The 17598-nt window shown below is 40.9% G+C and overlaps 2 protein-coding genes across 2 annotated transcripts in view; one reads left to right on the top strand and one right to left on the bottom strand.

The window, feature by feature from the left end:
* The window catches only part of gpr39 (G protein-coupled receptor 39), a 40336-nt gene extending 26372 nt beyond the window's left edge, over nucleotides 1-13964 (top strand). Inside the window, exon 2 of the mRNA XM_083996208.1 lies at nucleotides 12003-13964. Within this exon, the coding sequence (XP_083852334.1) occupies nucleotides 12003-12496 (494 nt within the window). The 3' untranslated portion in view covers nucleotides 12497-13964. The remainder of the gene's footprint in view (nucleotides 1-12002) is intronic.
* Nucleotides 13965-16376: 2412 nt separating this feature from the next.
* The window catches only part of LOC311004572 (ly6/PLAUR domain-containing protein 1-like), a gene marked incomplete at both ends in the record, with an annotated part of 28775 nt that continues 27553 nt past the window's right edge, over nucleotides 16377-17598 (bottom strand). Inside the window, one exon of the mRNA XM_083996683.1 lies at nucleotides 16377-16618. Coding sequence (XP_083852809.1) covers nucleotides 16377-16618 — 242 coding nt within the window. The remainder of the gene's footprint in view (nucleotides 16619-17598) is intronic.

Here is a 17598-nt window from a genome sequence, read left to right on the forward strand (position 1 = left end):
CAGAGCAGGATTATCTATCATCAGGCAGCCCTGTCTGCACCAGAAAATCTCCTCCAAAGTGATTAGATTAGTTCCATTATGAATAATATTCCCCTGTGACTTACCCGAGTTATTCAAGTGGTTTAATGACTGAGGATCTTCTGTTAGCCTCCAAATTAATTCATTCCCACTCTTCCTGGATTTCAGTGCAACATTACTAAAAGTCACTTCTTTCTCCATTTGCAGTGGGAGAGGAAACCACTCGGTTTGTGGCTGACAGGCTCATAAATGAGTTTGGATTCAACTGGTCTGAGAGGCTGTCGTAGATAAGATTTAATGCACTCAGTTGCAGTTGTTGCAGTGGGAGGAACCTAATTGACCTGTTTATACTTCTGTGGTTTAATTGAACTTTGATGTATCAAATAGATGTTTGCCATGGACGTGATTTATGGAAGTATCAACTGACAACCTATTTGAAATCAAGGATATTTTTTCTGTGATGTTTACCTGGCATTATTTGAGCTGGACCACTCATTAAACCCGCCCATCTGACATCCCAAAAACTCATTATTATGCGACGGATATGCCAAAGTTTCAATCTTCAAAAAGCTCCTTTATACTCTCTGTGGGTGTAATTCATCCCCAGTCTGTTCTGGTTTTGTGTCTGGGTTCAGGAGATGTCTGTACTCATTGTCAGAGGCTTTTGTAATGTTTGTCTCCATCACAGGTTGCTTATTATCCACAGGATAGTTCTTCATCCAGTGTCTGAGGAGAAGATCTCACCAGATCAATATTATTTACTCATCTCTGTGCTCCGCATGACATTGATTTTCTCTTTGATTTTCATTTCTTCACTTGAACAAAGGTGGTCTGTATTTAGGTTTGACTGCACATTTGTTCATTCACTCTTATGTTAGGTTATTACGTACATACACCTGCAATTTGTTACTAATACATAATACCAATACAATGTAACGTAATCAATCAATAAATAATATGACTAAGATTATCCTCCAATCCTTTGGTGAAAACAAGCAGAAAACATTATTTCTTAACCATCCATCAAACAGTAAACAACTAAATACTTACCAATTCTCAATTATCTATTTTTTCTCTCCATAGGCTCATATTTATCCTTTACTTTAATTAACTTTTTATTTTTATTTTATTTTATTTTATTTCAGCCCCCATTCCCATTATCCTCATATTTCAATTTTTTGTCATGTCTGTGATACTAATATGCATGCATGTACAGTGTACCATGTAGGCTTTGTCCTAATAGCAGCTGCCATGTGTTTGAGGTCGTCCTTGACTCTCCTGTCTCACTTCACTGTAAAAAAGCTAAACAAAAAACCCTTAACTTTAGCAACTAGCTCTGTAGCAGCGTGTTTGGTTCAGTGCTTCAGGAGATTACAGTCACTGCTCTTTGCTGTGGATGCAGTTTTCACAGATCACCACTGTATTCTCGTCCTTTACCCTGAGAATGGAAAAATAATATCTGTGTTTCCACCACTGTAAACTCGACTTTGTGCACTATAGTGTCGGCTGGTAGTGTTGATCACCTTCCAAAGTGGTTTTTAATCAACTCTACTTTTTGATAAATTTCAATCAGGCTTCTGATCTTATCACAGAAACAGCTCTTATTAAAGTGCTAAATCATGTAAGGTTGAACAATGACTCGGGCAAGCTGTCAGTTTTAGTCTTACTGGACTGCAGTGCTGTGTTTGACACTGTAGATCACAGTATATTGTTGAACAGGTTGGAAACAGAACAGTCCTAGAATGGTTCAGGTTCTCCTTGTAGGACCGGAGACATTTTGTGACCACTGGAAGTTATGAATCCGATCGAGCAGCTATGTCATGTGGAGTTCCTCAGGGCTCAGTTCTTGGACCCTTTCTGTTCAGCCTATATACTGCCCTTGGGTCAGATTCTGCAGAGTTCAATATTGCATATCATAGTTCTGCAGACGACACACAAATATGTTTAATACTATCCCCAACAATAGAGGCTTTGTGTCACTGTTTAGAGCAAGTATATCAGCTGGATGAATGTCAATTTCCTTCAATTACAGCAAAATAAAAAAACTGAGGAAACTGTTCTTGGCAATTAAGAGAAGAGGTTTGCTGTCAGTAATTTCCTCAAGTCAATGTCCTAAAAACCAAAGACCAGGTCCAAAACCTTGGTGTGATGATCACCAATCACCAAAACAGCCTTCCTTCCATCAGCCTAAAAACATGTCTAGAGTAAAGGTTTTTTTGTCCCAAGCAGACCAGGAGAAACATATACTGTACATTCTTTTATTGTATTTCCTGGTCTTCTGATCAAAAAGAGCATTACCATAAACAGCTGCAGCTTGAGTTTTGAGGTCAGAGTCATTACATTACTCCAGTTGTAAAGTCTTTACAAATTACAATACCTTGTCACTGTCACCCTATAGATAGATAGATAGATAGATAGATAGATAGATAGATAGATAGATAGATAGATAGATAGATAGATAGATAGATAGATAGATAGATAGATAGATAGATAGATAGATAGATAGATAGATAGATAGATGTTGCTTCCTATTTAAAAAGTCAAAAGCAGATCGTAGTAAATCACAAAATGACGCAGACTGAAATAAACAGTTTCTAATCATGGAGCAAACAAGTGAAGCTGTGAAGCTCATTCCTTGAGTTTCCCCTCATCATGCGCATCTGAATAATTTCATCCCACATTCATCTTCTCCTTCATTAACACATTTCATTTTGGTAGTTATAGATTTGACATATGCTTTAAATCAATATGCAATCAAGATGGCCATACATACGAGTTCAGTCCTCAGTCAGATCAGATGGTGTACTCATACACCATAGGAAATATTTTCCTTCTCTTGATTATTCCGTTTGAATCTACAGAAGCGTTTCCAATCATGGAAATGAAGCGCGTCGATGATTTGGTGATGCCCTCTATTTGAAAAGTTTCTCAGTGAGTTATGAAAGAAATGTTGCTTTTTCAAAAGGTCTGCTAAGCATATGCAGCATTAACCCTGCAGCCAGTAACAGTGCAGGTGTGTGTGGTGGTGCCTAGTGCAGACAGTCTGTCTCCTAAACAGTCGAGTGAAGCAGTCATCTCAGCTGCAACAACTTTTCAACGTGATCTATTATTCAGATGATTAACAGGCACTCTGTTGTAATCACATCAGACAGAGGTTCTTCATAGGGAGAAAGCTTGTTTTGAATGATTGGGGTGTCATCGTGGTCAGTCTCTTCATTCTGATAGTAGTACATCAAATGACAGCAAGATGTTTGAAATTATTTATCTTATTGTGAATTTGTCAAAAACAATAAATTACTTCCACAAATCTACCCAGACTGCATGGCAGCTGAAGGTTGATAGACTGCTGCGCCGGTGATTTAGTGCAGCTTATCTCAGCACAGGCACTATAATTTATTTGTATTACTCATTTGACTAAATAGCTCCTAATGGTGTTGGTGTCTTGCCACCGGCTCGTTGAAATGTCATAAATTGCTGTTAATTGCTTCCATGTTTTTCTTTACTTAAAATGTACCATCCATTTCATTGGTTTCTTGTAGAAGTAGATCAAAAATAAGAAACACTTGTCTCAACAGGGCCCTCTCCTCTGCAAAAACAAAAAATCTTACCGAGAATATTTGTCTTTTTCTAGTCAAAATGTCATTTCTAGTCAAAACAAATCTTAATATACTTAAAATAAGACTCATCACATTAAAAAGTAGCTTTCACTGGCAGATGATTCTACTTATTTCAAGTGAAAATGTTTTTAGGTGATGAGTCTTATTTTAAGTGGAAAGAGATTAGTTTTGACCAGAAATGAGACATTTTGACAAGAAATAAGACAGATATTCTTGGAAAGATTTTGAGTTTTTGCATTGTGGTGCTGACACTGTTAAAGGACAGACTTGTGTCAAAAGATGTAGATGTTTGTAAGTTTGAGCAGAGCTGGATTTGACATCAAGTTTCTTGTAACTTTGTATCAGGAATCCTTCAACTTTCAGACAGCAGTACAGATTATACAACAGGCACACGCTCTGAAAGCAGTTCCGTGTTATCTCTGTGTGTCTGCTCACAGGGCTGCCAAACAAACCTAATAATATGCAAGTCAATAATCATTGTGGCTGTAATCTGATTTCATGCTGCATTGTACTGTCCAAAGTACAAAGTGCAAGTTAAACAACATTCTTCCTCTTCTTCTTCTTCTCATTAGACACTGTTTGGCTACCTGATAAATCTGTGCTCAGATCTAACCATGACTCCATTAAAGGATCATTTAATATATACAGATCCATGGATCTAACTGATCTTACTCCTATACTTTGGCATGTTAACCATTAACACAGTGTCTGACTGATGCTTCAGTAATGCTACACTACATGCAGGATATGAAGACGAAACTACCTGCCAGTAGAAGGTCACTCTTCCATCTCCAGCTTTAAAGGGATAGTTCAACATTTTGGCAAACTGGCCTATTGTTTGTTACCCTTAATTGTCGGTGCAAGCTATTTTTTAGAACGGGGGAATGGGGCTGTGAGCTGCTCAGAGCTACGCTACGGAGGCTGCTGGGATTTCTTGGTTTCCCTCATCAAACTCATTAAAAACATGAAGTTGTTTTAGAGGTAAATTCATGCAAAACCGCTGATGCGCGTTCGCGTCCGGGGCAGTTTTTCAGCAAGCAGTCTCTGCATTTGCCTCGAAAACAACTCTGTCTTGTTCCATTATTATCTCATAGCGTGGTGAATGTGCAGGTCACAACTTGTGCACAAGAGTGTTTTGGAGTTGTTGGATTGTGTATTTGATGAGTTAAATGAGGGAGACCATCCCATTAGCCTCTCTATACTAATGGCTAATGGCCATTAGCGTAGCTCTGAACAGCTTGCAGCTCTGCTTGGCCGTTCTAAAAATATATAAAAGATGTATATAAAAGATATATTAAAGCCCCTGTACAAACTTTTCATTTAGTGTTGATTTTGGCGGCCCCTGTGGAGGAAAGCAGTGGTGTTTTGCCAGAATGAAGACTGCATTTCCCACTGTCATGAAGACGTTTGTCTGGCCGGCGCATGTAGATTTGTTTTGGAAACATTGGAAAGAAGACGGGACTTGCTTTTTTTTTTTTTTTGCAGCATAATGTATTCATATTGTTTCGTCAGTGGTCCGACCCGACCATGCCTTCCAGAGGTATAGAATTAGACTACTTAGAAATAGTGTATCATCACACTGATGGGATCATTTGCTGTTGTAGGTAACAGAGACACATCAGCAGAAACCAGAGACTTTTGCGTAACCAGTTAAAAGCTCCGTACATGTTCGTTTGTTTGTTTTGCTTTGTTATTTGTGCAATTGCTTTTATAGGTGAGAATAAGCCGGTGCATATTCTCATTTGTCCAGGTCATAGTATTTCAAAGGAGGTTAAATCGAAAGCAACTGGACTTAGTTATTTGTCTAGGAAGACGTTTCACCTCTCATCCAAGAGGCTTCATCAGTTCATGTACGCAGCTGACCAGGCTGGGACTGGTCCAAAAAAAAAAAAAAAAAAAAAAAAAAAAATTTTATAGGTGAGGTTTAAATATAAGCCTGTAGTGGGTTTCTACCTCCTCACCCGCACGTGTCTTTTTTTTTCAATTTTATTGTTGCTTTTATAATCGTGCAAATAAACATAAACATAAAACATAAAAATAGCTTGCACCGCCAAGTAAAGGTAACAAACCTACTCCTAAAACTATAGGGATTATGGCAATGGGCCAGTTTTCCAAAATGTTGAACTATCCCTTTAACAGCTGACGTGACATGTTGACGTCTGACTCACATTAACTTGAAACAACTTGGTTCAGCTCAGCCTTTTCTGCTGGACTGTTTACTGCACCAAGCAACTGGGAGGCTCAATCAAATACACTCCAATTACAGCAAAGACGGACAATTAATTGTTCCAATAATCTGCTTTAATTGCTTTCTAATTAGCAGACAGTTGCATTTTGCTCATGGCGGGGACACAGTGGATCTCTCTGTTATGCATGTGTATGTGTGTGTGTGTGTGTGTGTGAGAGAGAGAGAGCTTGGGGACATTACTGATGAGACTGTCAGCTCAGATAATAATAATAACGATGATAAAGATTTATCAACAACATGAGAGCTTCGCATGCGCCGTGACAACCTGAGCTGCACGCTCTCCTCTTTGCAGGGATGTTACCCAATTGTGCTGAGTCAGTGGCAATTTTCCAGATGAACGCGTAGACTGTGATCAACGAGCCAGTGTGACAGGTAGACCCCTCCCTGTCTGTCCTCCACCACCACCGCCCCCGCCATTTTAAAGAGTAATACAGCCATTTTGGACACGATCTGAGCGCGACGGCCGATGATAAAGGCAGCTAATCAGGCTGCTTCATCTGTCTGTGTGACATCTGTAGTGGCCTATTCAATTTTTTTTTTTTTTTTAACTTTGTAAGTTTGAAAAAGTCACATCTAAAAGAAAAAAAGCACCATCCCCTCAGGTTTTATTGAGAGTGGATCAGTGTAGTGTGTGATATTAATCCATCTGGACAGTTAGTGTCATTTATACGGACGGAAGTGTGAAGGATGGCAAACTTTTATTACATGGCCTTCGACTTTAGAGATGGGCTTCTTAAAAACGTGCAATGTTTCACCAACAGGGGGCAGGACTGAGCCAAGTGCCTATGTATGTGTATGCGCATACGTTCGTATAATATGTGCTACATGCATTTGTGTGTGAGAATGTGTGATGGTATGCATGTTTTCTTGTTTCTTGTACATGCATTGTTTTTTTGTTTCTGTCTCTGCTCTGTGAAGCACTTTGGACGACTGTCACAGGGCTTTTATTAACTATATAAATAAAAGTGAACTTGAACTTGAACTTGAACTAATGTGGTGAATATCACCAATTACAGTACTCCTACTCGTATGCTAATTACTTAAAGTTTATATGTTTGTAAATTAAAGATCCCTGTTTTTAAGGAAATGAGAAATTATAATTAGGGAATTTGAGATTTCGTAGATAACCTCAAATTACCAAAGACTAATGGCTGCTGCTGTTGCTGAACAGGGGCCATCATGGGCCCCTGAAGGTTTTTGGCCCTTGGCAGTTACCTGTTTTCACAGTTGGTGATCCAGCCTTGCCACAGGGTGGATTGTCTACAAAAAAATACACATACAACTTGGAGTAAGTTTAAAAGTGGTTAAAATCATGAATGCACATTTTCAGCCGAGTCCTGACTAAATCAGCATTTTCTTTTCCAAAGTCACCCTGAGGGTGTAAATCTGAAAACACCAGCTTGTGTTTTAGTGTGTGTGTGTGTGTGTGTGTGGGGTTCATGGAGGTTTTACAAAATGATGATGTAAGCCAACCAGCCAACCAGCCAGCCGTCTGGGTGTGGGGGTAAAGTTAAGAGGACATTGTTTAGTTTCCTCCCTTACTTTCTCTTTGATCATTCATTTTAAATGCTAATAAATCTCATTAGCCTGGACACAGAGAGCTGGACGACGCCGGATGGAGGTGTGATGGGCCCTCACTCTGCAGAGTAACTGTCTGTGCTTTTGGACAACATTACCATAAGATAATAACTTGATGGGCTGTCTGGCCCGCCCCACTCCAGATGTTGGCTGGGATGTTTGGGCAACAGAAAAGAGGGGGAAGAAGAAGAGATTCATCTGTGATCTGGTGTTATTCAGGTGAACACCATGTAGATGTACTCAGCTTGTGTACCATTGGAACACAGAGTGAGACTGGAGTTGATGTTTTTCTTCTTTGAGTAACTTATTATCTAGTTACATACAGTATCTTTAGCTTGCAAGGTCTTCCACTGTGTTAACCTACTCTGTATGAAGCTTCTCTGAGCCTGTTGTCTGGAACTAGTTGTCTGTGGTTTAGTGGAGGTGGTTGATGAAGGGGATGAGACAGTTAAGTCTGTGTTTGGTCTGTCTATTAAAGTATTGCAGTTTGATTCCCAGCCTTAATGTGATGAGTGTGGAAGCTTGGCAGGATGTGTCAGCCACAGGATTTGGTCAGTTTGTATGCTGATTAACGCTCTGACTGTTGTCTTCTGCTGGACTCAGAGATTAAAATAATGCTGGAGCTGTCATTTAATTACAGAAAATGCTTATGAAGCCACAAACAGGGGATGAGCCTGTCTGGCTACTAGTAAGTGTTTGCGTTTTTTAAAAAGGTCAAGGGGAGAGTATACATTAACAGACACTTTGACAAACATGGGCTCATTAAATTACCATTGTGTTTTTAATTATCTATCAAACCTTCAGGGGAAAGTGACACATGGTGACACTGATTAAAGGAGTATGTCCCCGTCTTTGTCCCTCCTCATTCATTTACCTTCTGTCCCTGTCTCTAAGTTCACAGATGACAGACTATTTTGAGAGGAATCTGTTACCTGAGCTTACATACAGTACAGGTTGAGCTCAGTCTCGTCTCACACTATGAAGCCTGTGAGATCAATCAGTAAAACACTTCTCTGTGTGTCACTTCCAGCAGGAGGCTCCTTCAGTTATTCAGTGAAAATACCAGGTGCACTGCATGGTTGTACAGGGTCATGTTATTGTAAAAGACTGGAAACTGGAAATAGAAGAAATCTTGCAAAAAAAATAAAAAATCAAGTAATCATTAATTATGAAAAATCTGGCTGTTAAATATCAGTGCACTAATCATGGTCTACTTTTTGTTGGTGTAGAACTTCGTTGGAGCCAAGCAGATGTTATTTAGCTGAGGACAAACAGGTTTTTCTTAACCTCTTGTTTGTGTTGTTTAAAAGCCAGTGGGCCGAAACTAAACCCGTGATGCCGCTGCTTAGCAACGGTACATAGCTCTGGAAACAGGGCCGATCTTTCCTAATGGCATGGGCTAAACTCACACCAGCAGGCTGATGGACGAGCCTCTGACCTCACAGCCAAGTGTGTTTGCTCAGGTTTGGACCTGACGTGTGGCCACATGGATCAATTGAAAAATATGTGTTTGTGCAAGTGGTGGAAAATGTCCAGACAGAAATGTAATATATGACCCCACATCGCAAGACTGTCAAATATGTCCGCTATAAGGGTACAGTGTGTTTTTCTAATAGATATTTAGTCGCTACATATAGAAACTATTCTAATTTATAACGCATTTCATTTATATGTTTTTTATGTTGTATGTGTACGTCATATATATACTGTATATACTGTAGTACAGTGATACTTTGGGATACATATCAGCATGCTATGTGTATCTTATTTTTACTTGTTTGTATGTTAATTTTGCTATTTTGCACCACATGAAGTACAAATCTCAGTAGCTTGCAGATATAAACCAAAGTCTCGGACTCATTAAACATTTCACTTGATGATGATAAAAAGTCAGAGAACCAACAATTTAATGGTGATCATAACTATCTACCAGGTAGATGTCCATGGGACATCACCAAAGTCATATCATGTCCTCTGAGGACCACATAATGATAATTTACTCATGATTATTTCCTATTATTGCTATTGGTCATGAGCTTTTTTTTGTTTCTGGATGTGGTAGATCTGTTCATAGTGACTGATTTATTAAACTGCAGTTCAAGTTGCTCCCTAAGTGGCCATAAAAATGCAGAGTGTATGACTTTGGCTCTGACTATGGTCTCAGGCACAGTCAGCCTTGATCAACTGACACTTGATATTGGAAGAAAGTGAGATTCAAAAGCAAAAGCACCCAGACCAAAATGCCTATGTAGCTCCCCACCCCTTATAATAAATCACTAGATCATTCTAATGTAAACAAGGTTGTATGTCTATTTACTGTGATCCATATTTTATTGTATGGTGAAATGTAGATGTTAAAATTATAACATGAATGAAGAAAAAATAGATGTGGTGTAAAGGGTTAAGGAGGATGGTTACAAAACACTGGACATAGTGCTGTATATTTCCCGTGTGAAGCCAATGATCAACATTGTTTCTTTTAACCTTAACTGCATCTATTACTGTAAACATGACAACACAGGTCCTCTAACCATGATCTCTTCCTAAACCGAAGTATTTCCTGTGCCTAAACCTAAACAAAAGGGAACCACTCCAGCCTCATGCGTCCACTGTTACACTCTTATTCGTTGCATGTGTGGGTATTATATAGGAACCGACATGGTCCTTCAGGCTGGGGGAAGTGAAGGATGATTTATACCAATTAGTTTCTCTCCCCTTAACTGATATTGGATTAAATCATTCTCCCAGCTGTTTTGGGTGGAGCATTATAAATAAATGTGTTGATATCTGTGTTTGACAGCAGGAAGCCAGGCAACTTTGTGAGTCTTCAAAGGCTGTTTGCTCAGTGTATTTCCCCATTAAAAACACTGCAGGAAATAGATAAACACCAGATTAGACTACAACGATGTGTTTAGTGGAGGAAGCGCATGACTCAGACATGACAGACGAGATATGTCAGCGGGCTGGTCTGGAGTTGGAGAGGCAATCTTGTGTCCTGGAGGGCCCGGTGCAGTCACTGTGGTTAATGTTTGGTCATTTTTTTGGGAGCACCTGCTGTTCAGCTCTGAATAAGATCAGACTAGGAGGAGAATAAAAATAACAGCAGGTATGATGAACCTGATTTCAGTCATGTCCGTTTTAAATCAGCCGAGAAGAAGAAAACAACCCGGAGGAAACTGATGACAAACCTGTGTCATTATACAGGAGGCTTAGCACCGCTGGGAGTTCACCACCCCACAGCTCCTCATTAAAGCTGAAATAAAAATCAGTCTGGGTGGATAAAGCACCTTTTGTGAACTGATTTTCCCAGAGTAAGAAGAGATTATGATGTTCAAAGATGCTGTAAGCAAAAGAGCTAAACAGACTGAGGCAGCCTACTGCTGGTTTCCAATGTGTTGAGATGATGTAACAAAAGCAGACCGAGGCAGTTTCTCATTGGCTGTAAAAACCAAATTTATCATCAGCCTTCCTAATGAAGCTCTCTTCACAAGCTCAGCCAACACACCTAACATACATTGGAATGCAAAAGTTTGGGCACCCTGCAAGATTTCTGTTGATGTGTGAACAGTTCAGCAAGTGGAAGATGAAATTATCCCCAAAAGGCATAAAGTTACAGATAACACTTTCCCTTTACATTTCACCAGGGCCGTTGTATAGGGGAGAGGTGATGATATTCTAGGGGCCCAGCACCCAGTAGGGCCCCCCAAAAACCCCAGTAGTCTAATCTTTGTATGACTGAATTATTCTGCATAGGACCCTGACTAATACTCATAGTAATGCTGCAATAGCATCCAAACAAAGTAGGCTAAATAAAAAATGATAATACGTACGTACTGTAGTCTAAGAAAAAAAGTGGAAAAGTCAGGGGGTAAGGGGGTATTCTTTAAGGGGGCCCAGAATTCCTAGCAATGGCACTGCATTTTACCCCCCAAGTTATCAGAGAGCTCCAGTCTCCTGGGTTTCCCATTCGTTTTCACTCTAAAACTGTAGAAAACAAAAATAATACATTGATATTGTGGGTTAGGGACCTTTTTGAGATCATTTAATCTTCCACTTCCCTACAGTAAATGTTCACATGAACAGAAATTCTGACCATGGGTGCCCAAACTTCTGCATGCCACTGTATGTTGTATGCATACAGTACGTACTGTGTACAGCATCATTGTACTAAGTCTTGTTCTTTTTTTCTTGCTTCTTTTCTTGTTTCATTACATAGTTGAATATTTGAGGAAATGCACTTTCCTGTTGAAAATGAGAGAAAAGGGTCGATACCACTCTGTTATATTCATTAGTGTGGTGTTCCAGGAAAGGAGCTGCATTTGGACAGAACAGCCTGGTACATTACGCCCTGACACACATATGTTTTTGTATGGATCATCTTTAAAAGGTTTTACATGGTAGCCATTTCCCATGTTTCCTTTCTTTATGCTCATGTACGCTCGCAGGTTGCAGGCTGAAGCATTGTATTTAACAGACACATATGAGTGCCGTTAAAAATAAGTGTAACACATTCATATTCTATGCTTTGACCTTCTCCTCAGGTCTCATCGTGGGATCCCTGACGGTGTGCTGGCTTCCCAACCAGATTCGACGACTTATGATGGCTGCCGTTCCCAAATCCCTCTGGTCTGTTCCCTACTTCCGGAGCTACGTCACACTTCACCCCGTGGCTGACACCTTCTTCTACCTCAGCTCCGTCATCAACCCTTTCCTCTACAACCTGTCCTCCAGGCAGTTCAGGGAGGTCTTCGTCCAGGTGCTGCGCTGCCGTCTCACCATCCAACACAGGAACAAGCGAGCGCTGCAACACTCCCAGGCTGCTTCTGCACGCTCCCTCCGGCCCCTGTTGATGAAGTCATTGCGTCGAGGCAGCGCGAAGCGGCCCACCCTCCCGCACGAGAAAACCCCTCCCACCTTTACAACCTTTCAGAGCGACTCGGGAGTGGCTTCACTCACCCAGACATCCCAGAGCCTGACCGGAGAGCCAGACTCAGTCAAACTAAAGACAGAGGAACCGTCAGAGACTGAAATATAATGTGCTGTACAGTTTAATGCAACACAGTTAGCAGTAAAAAGAAACATGGAGGGGACGGCTGGATCCAAGGACATGTGGCATATAAACAGTAAACACAGGGATTTCATTGACAGGTCACACTCAGCCGGCTCATCAGTACAAGAAAGTTTAATGTCAGCTCACTAACAGATAGTTTCTATAGTCAGTCTATCTGCAGTAGATCCAGATCAGTCTGCTGCCAGTTCGTGAACTGTTGAACTATTGTATTACTAATCATGAGTGAAGCTTCAAACAACTCTACATCAAATCCCCTGAACTACTGCCTTAAGTTCAGTGAATGTGACATTATCAAGTCAGGAAGTGTTTATTCAAAAACTCATACTGTATGTTCAGTTAAGGAGGAACTATGCAGGATTTTTTTTTACCTTAACTATGCTACATTTTTTACCTTAATTAAACAGCTTCAGAGTAATTGTGATGGTTAAATAAATGACAACCTTACAAGATCAGTGTCGCTGACCTGGTGTCCCAGCTCTCGTCTCGGCAGCACCAAGACACAAACTCTCCCAGTAACACATAATCTCTTGGTTATGACAGATAAGACAAATACACACAACGTAACATTGATGTATAACATTATCCACCGCTCCATAGATTGATTTCTTGCCGGCTTTGTTAAAAACAAATGCACATGGCCGGGAAGAGGGTTAGCATAGTTCCCCTTTAAGCATGAGGGTAACCAGATGGAGTTTTTGACCACTTTTTGACCACAAACTGCTGACTGGTTTTAATGTTGTGACTGATCTGTGTGCTGTGTTGTGAAAACCAGTTTAAATTAAGCTTTAAATCAAATTATTAATTGTTTTAGATCTCTTAAAACAAGCCACCAGTCAACACTAAACAGCCTCAACAATACAAACAGTCTGCGCTATCCAGTGGATAGTGAGTGAATATTCAGCTTCCAAAATTAATACTCACAGAAAACAGTGAACTCTTGTATTATACACCGTATCGTGCTCATTAATATTGCACAGGATGAAGGACACACATATTTACTCATGAATTTGCTGGTGACACATTTTGCTTTTCTGTTGACTGCAGAGGGTGGAAATACAAACGTGTGGTGCAGGTGAGACACAGGAGCAGCCGGTCCCAAAGAGACCTTTTCTCTTACACAGTGCCTGAAACATGGTCAATATAATTATCTGAACCTCATGAAGTTCCAGAAATCACTTTTTGTTTTATGTGAATTCTACCCTTTGGGTCCAATCAAACTGGAAAAATCCAGAAGAGCAGTGAAATAAGAAAATAGCTTTGGTAAGACAGAATGGGCCAAAAAAGCCTAAATTATTTATGTGCAACCAGTACACAACTTCCATTGGAATGAACTATTGTGTGTATTGAGTGAATAGCCAATTATTCCTGATGAAGGAGGTTTTCTCGTGCACATGAGGCTGATACTTACAAATAAAGCAGTACTAATATCCTGCATGTTGTTGTAATTTATGTATCACATACGTAAGAGTGTCAAAACCACAACAAGACCTCCAAATTTACATTACATACACTAGTGCGTGTGATTACCATCTTAACATGTATTGTATTGGAGCACTGGCTGAAGCTGTTGCAGTTCTTAGGAAAATAGTCTCCCATGCAATAAGCATCACATGAACCCGGGACGATCCTGGAACCATGATGACATGTGGTTTATGGTGTCTGTATACCATTTTATGAGACACACTAAATGTAAACAGAACTCTATTCAGTCTATTTAGTCTATTCACAATGAGAGTCCACAGGGCACCATGAAGGTTCAGGTCAGTTCCAAAGAGTTTTCCATATTATAACTTAACCACTGCTATAGCCATTGACTCAAACAGTTCGACTTTTGTTAATCACATTTCCTCCTGTCATAACTGATGACTAAACATCTACTTCCAGTCTCATTAAAGGACACATATCATGCCATGTCTGTGACATGCTTTGGTCAAAATACCCTAAGGATCATCACAGCTCTTTTCATCCTCTCTAAACAGCCCTGTTCAGAACGGCTGCTTTCAGTGCCTGTCCCTTTAAATGCAAATGAGCCCCTGCTCATCTTGCCCCGCCCCCTCTACCAGTACAGGTACTCACAGGTAGGAGTGGTATTATGCAAATTCGAAAACTAATGACATCACTGGATGACAACTGAGGGATTAGCTCGTGGATTTCAACCTAGGGAGCCTGAAAATAATAGATTTCTTTTAATCAATTCTCACATTTTGGGGGCAGGAAGGCAAGACAAAGGGCTCCAATTTTGTGGCGCAACGCAGGGTGATGCAGCGCGGCGCAGTGGAAATTTCTTACGCGCAGTACCTGCGCAGCGAATTTGGTAGACCGAGGTGCGCTGAGATGGTTGTGGCGGCGCAGCAGGGGAAGGTGTCGACAGATTCAGCTTGGTGCAGTGACAATTTCGTGCCAAAAGGTTGCGCCGAAAACCCGCCAACTCCAACCTGGTCTACTCTGGGCGCAAGGCGAAGTTCACCCGGCGCAGTGGTAGTTTGGCTGGCCGACGCACAGTGCGAACATGTCACCAAAACCTCACAGGCAGGTTTCCACATCCAGGCACATTAAATGCAATAGGAAATAATCACAAAAACCACTATTTAATGTAACTATCTGAATCAGCACATACATTTATATTTATATCTATGTCGATTGTCCCTTCACACTGATGACAGATCAAAGACTGCTGGCATGCTGGCACATTAAAGACGAGGAGAGGAGCTCATTTGATTGGTGAACAACGGACTTGGCTGTGTTAAACCCACTCCACGCCTTCTCTCCTCCCTCTTTGCCACTTGCGCCGGTGGGCCCAAACACCCAAATATATGTTAAAGAGCCTTCAAAAAGTGACATTCCCATAATATGTCCCCTTTAAGTCTCTCTCTAAAGTGAATGGAGAGCAAGAGGTGGTGAAGTCCATCAGTCACTGACGACCACTCACATGTCCATCCTCCCAAATACTTTCATGACTGTTACTCCAGCTCATACAAAGTTCACCTATTAGTAATACAGAGAAAATGTGGTAAGTAGCCTACATTAAAGCGTTTGTGTATTTCAACATGCTCTTGTAGCTTTGTGTACAGAGCAGGCTGCAACTAGCGGAGAAAAGTTTCAGGGATGGAAGAGGACTTTTTTTATGGCTCCCACTGCAGGTTATTGCAGAGCTGTCACTCTGATGAAATGATGCTGGACCTCTGAGAGCCTTGAGCAGTGCCGGTGCTGTAATCACTGACATATGCATTGTTCTCCATCCACTACCTTTTTCCATGACTACACACTTTTCTTTCCAGAGTCATTAAACAATATCATTGTCACACATAAGTCTTATAGAGTCCATAAATATGCTGCAAACATAGTGACTGCTAATGAAGTATTATTTATTGTGCATGGCTTCGGGGGAATGAGCGATGAATCTGAACTTTCTCCTTCCCACCATATGCCTTATTTGACCTTGCAGTGTAAATAAAATAAAGACAAACGAGAAAGAGCCACCTGCTGTCCAATAAATAGCTCAAAGCGGTGTCACCCACGGCTCTGTCCTCCACCTCACCTCACCCAGCTCCACTTGCAGCTGCACCACAATCCTGTTTTTTGACCTGATGCAAGATGATGAAATTTCCCACTTCTGTGTGTGGCGGTGGTATTTTGGAGGCAAAGCTAACACAGAAAGCAGCAAAGGAAGCAGAACACATACTGTACACACAGCTTCCACGCAGCTCATGGTCATGGAATATACATTTTGAAGTTATGTATGTCCAAGTTTACACAGTTCTGGTTCATGTCTCCTCCGCTGTCTGCAGCGAAAACATTTTTTCACAACTTTTTTTTAGATCTTAGCTCAGCATGTGATGGTCTGTCAGCACAGGGCGGAGGACAGCAGCAGGAGGATGCAGAGAGAAAACACAAGGAGCCGTGGCTGGGTCAGGGCGATGGCAGAGGAAGGTTGTGGTCTTTTCTTCTGGCGTGGTCCGTTGCACAGAGGTGTGTTGCAGCAGTAGATGCACACTGAGTTGAGCTTGCCGGTGCAGAACTGCTGGTAGCCAGAAGAAGCGATGAGACAAGCTCCAGACGAGGCGCAGGACTTACGGTAGTGTATCCCTGAGGTGGGACAGAAACAGATGCATTAGGCTCGTAATGAGAAGATAAGGTGTGCGTGTGTGTGTGTGTGTGAGGAAGGAACAAAGAGAGAAACACTGAGAAATAATAATGCATTTTTATCATCAAGGGGATTTTAGTTCAAAGAGAAACCTGAACATATCTTTAATATTGGACTAATGGTCCTAATAGAGCTGTCTTCTGCATAAAACACTCCTCATGCATAGACTTTAATAGTCAGTGTTGGTGTGAGCATTCAGTGGAGCACAATAAGGGGGAAAAAATGCAGTCCTTAAAGGGATAGTTCAACATTTTGGCAAATTGGCCCATTGGTCCATTACCATAATCCCATTGTCGGTGCAAGCTATTTTGAGAACGGCGGAGCAGAGCCGCAAGCTGCTCAGAGCTACGCTACGGAGGCTAATGGGATTTTTTGGTTTCCCTCATCAAACTCATCAAATACACAATCCAAATGTTACGAGACAGAGTTGGACAGGAGATGGAAATTAGCCGTACAGCTATACAATCTCTTTTCATATTTACATTTTTCTTTTAAAATGTTCACTAATATGTTTTGTCCCCTTTCGAAATAAACTTGTAAACTTGTTTTCGAGGCAAATGCAGAGACTGCTTGCCGAAAAACTGCCACTGACAGTTTTGCATGAATTTGCCTCGAAAACAACTCTGTCTCGTAACGTTCCGTTATTATCTCATAGCGTGGTGAATGTGCAGGTCACAACTTGTTCACCAGAGTGTTTTAGAGTTGTTGGATTGTGTATTTGCTGAGTTTGATGAGGGAAACCAAGAAATCCCATTAGCTTCCGTAGCGTAGCTCTGAGCAGCTCACGGCTCTGCTCCGCCGTTCTCAAAATAGCTTGCACCGACAATTAAAGGTAACGAACCTACTCCTATAACTATAGGGATTATGGCAATGGGCCAATTTGTCAAAATGTTGAACTATCCCTTTAGTAACTTTTTAACTG

The sequence above is a fragment of the Trachurus trachurus genome, assembly GCF_905171665.1.
Source record: "Trachurus trachurus genome assembly, chromosome: 21".
NCBI classification, from domain to species: Eukaryota; Metazoa; Chordata; class Actinopteri; order Carangiformes; family Carangidae; genus Trachurus; species Trachurus trachurus.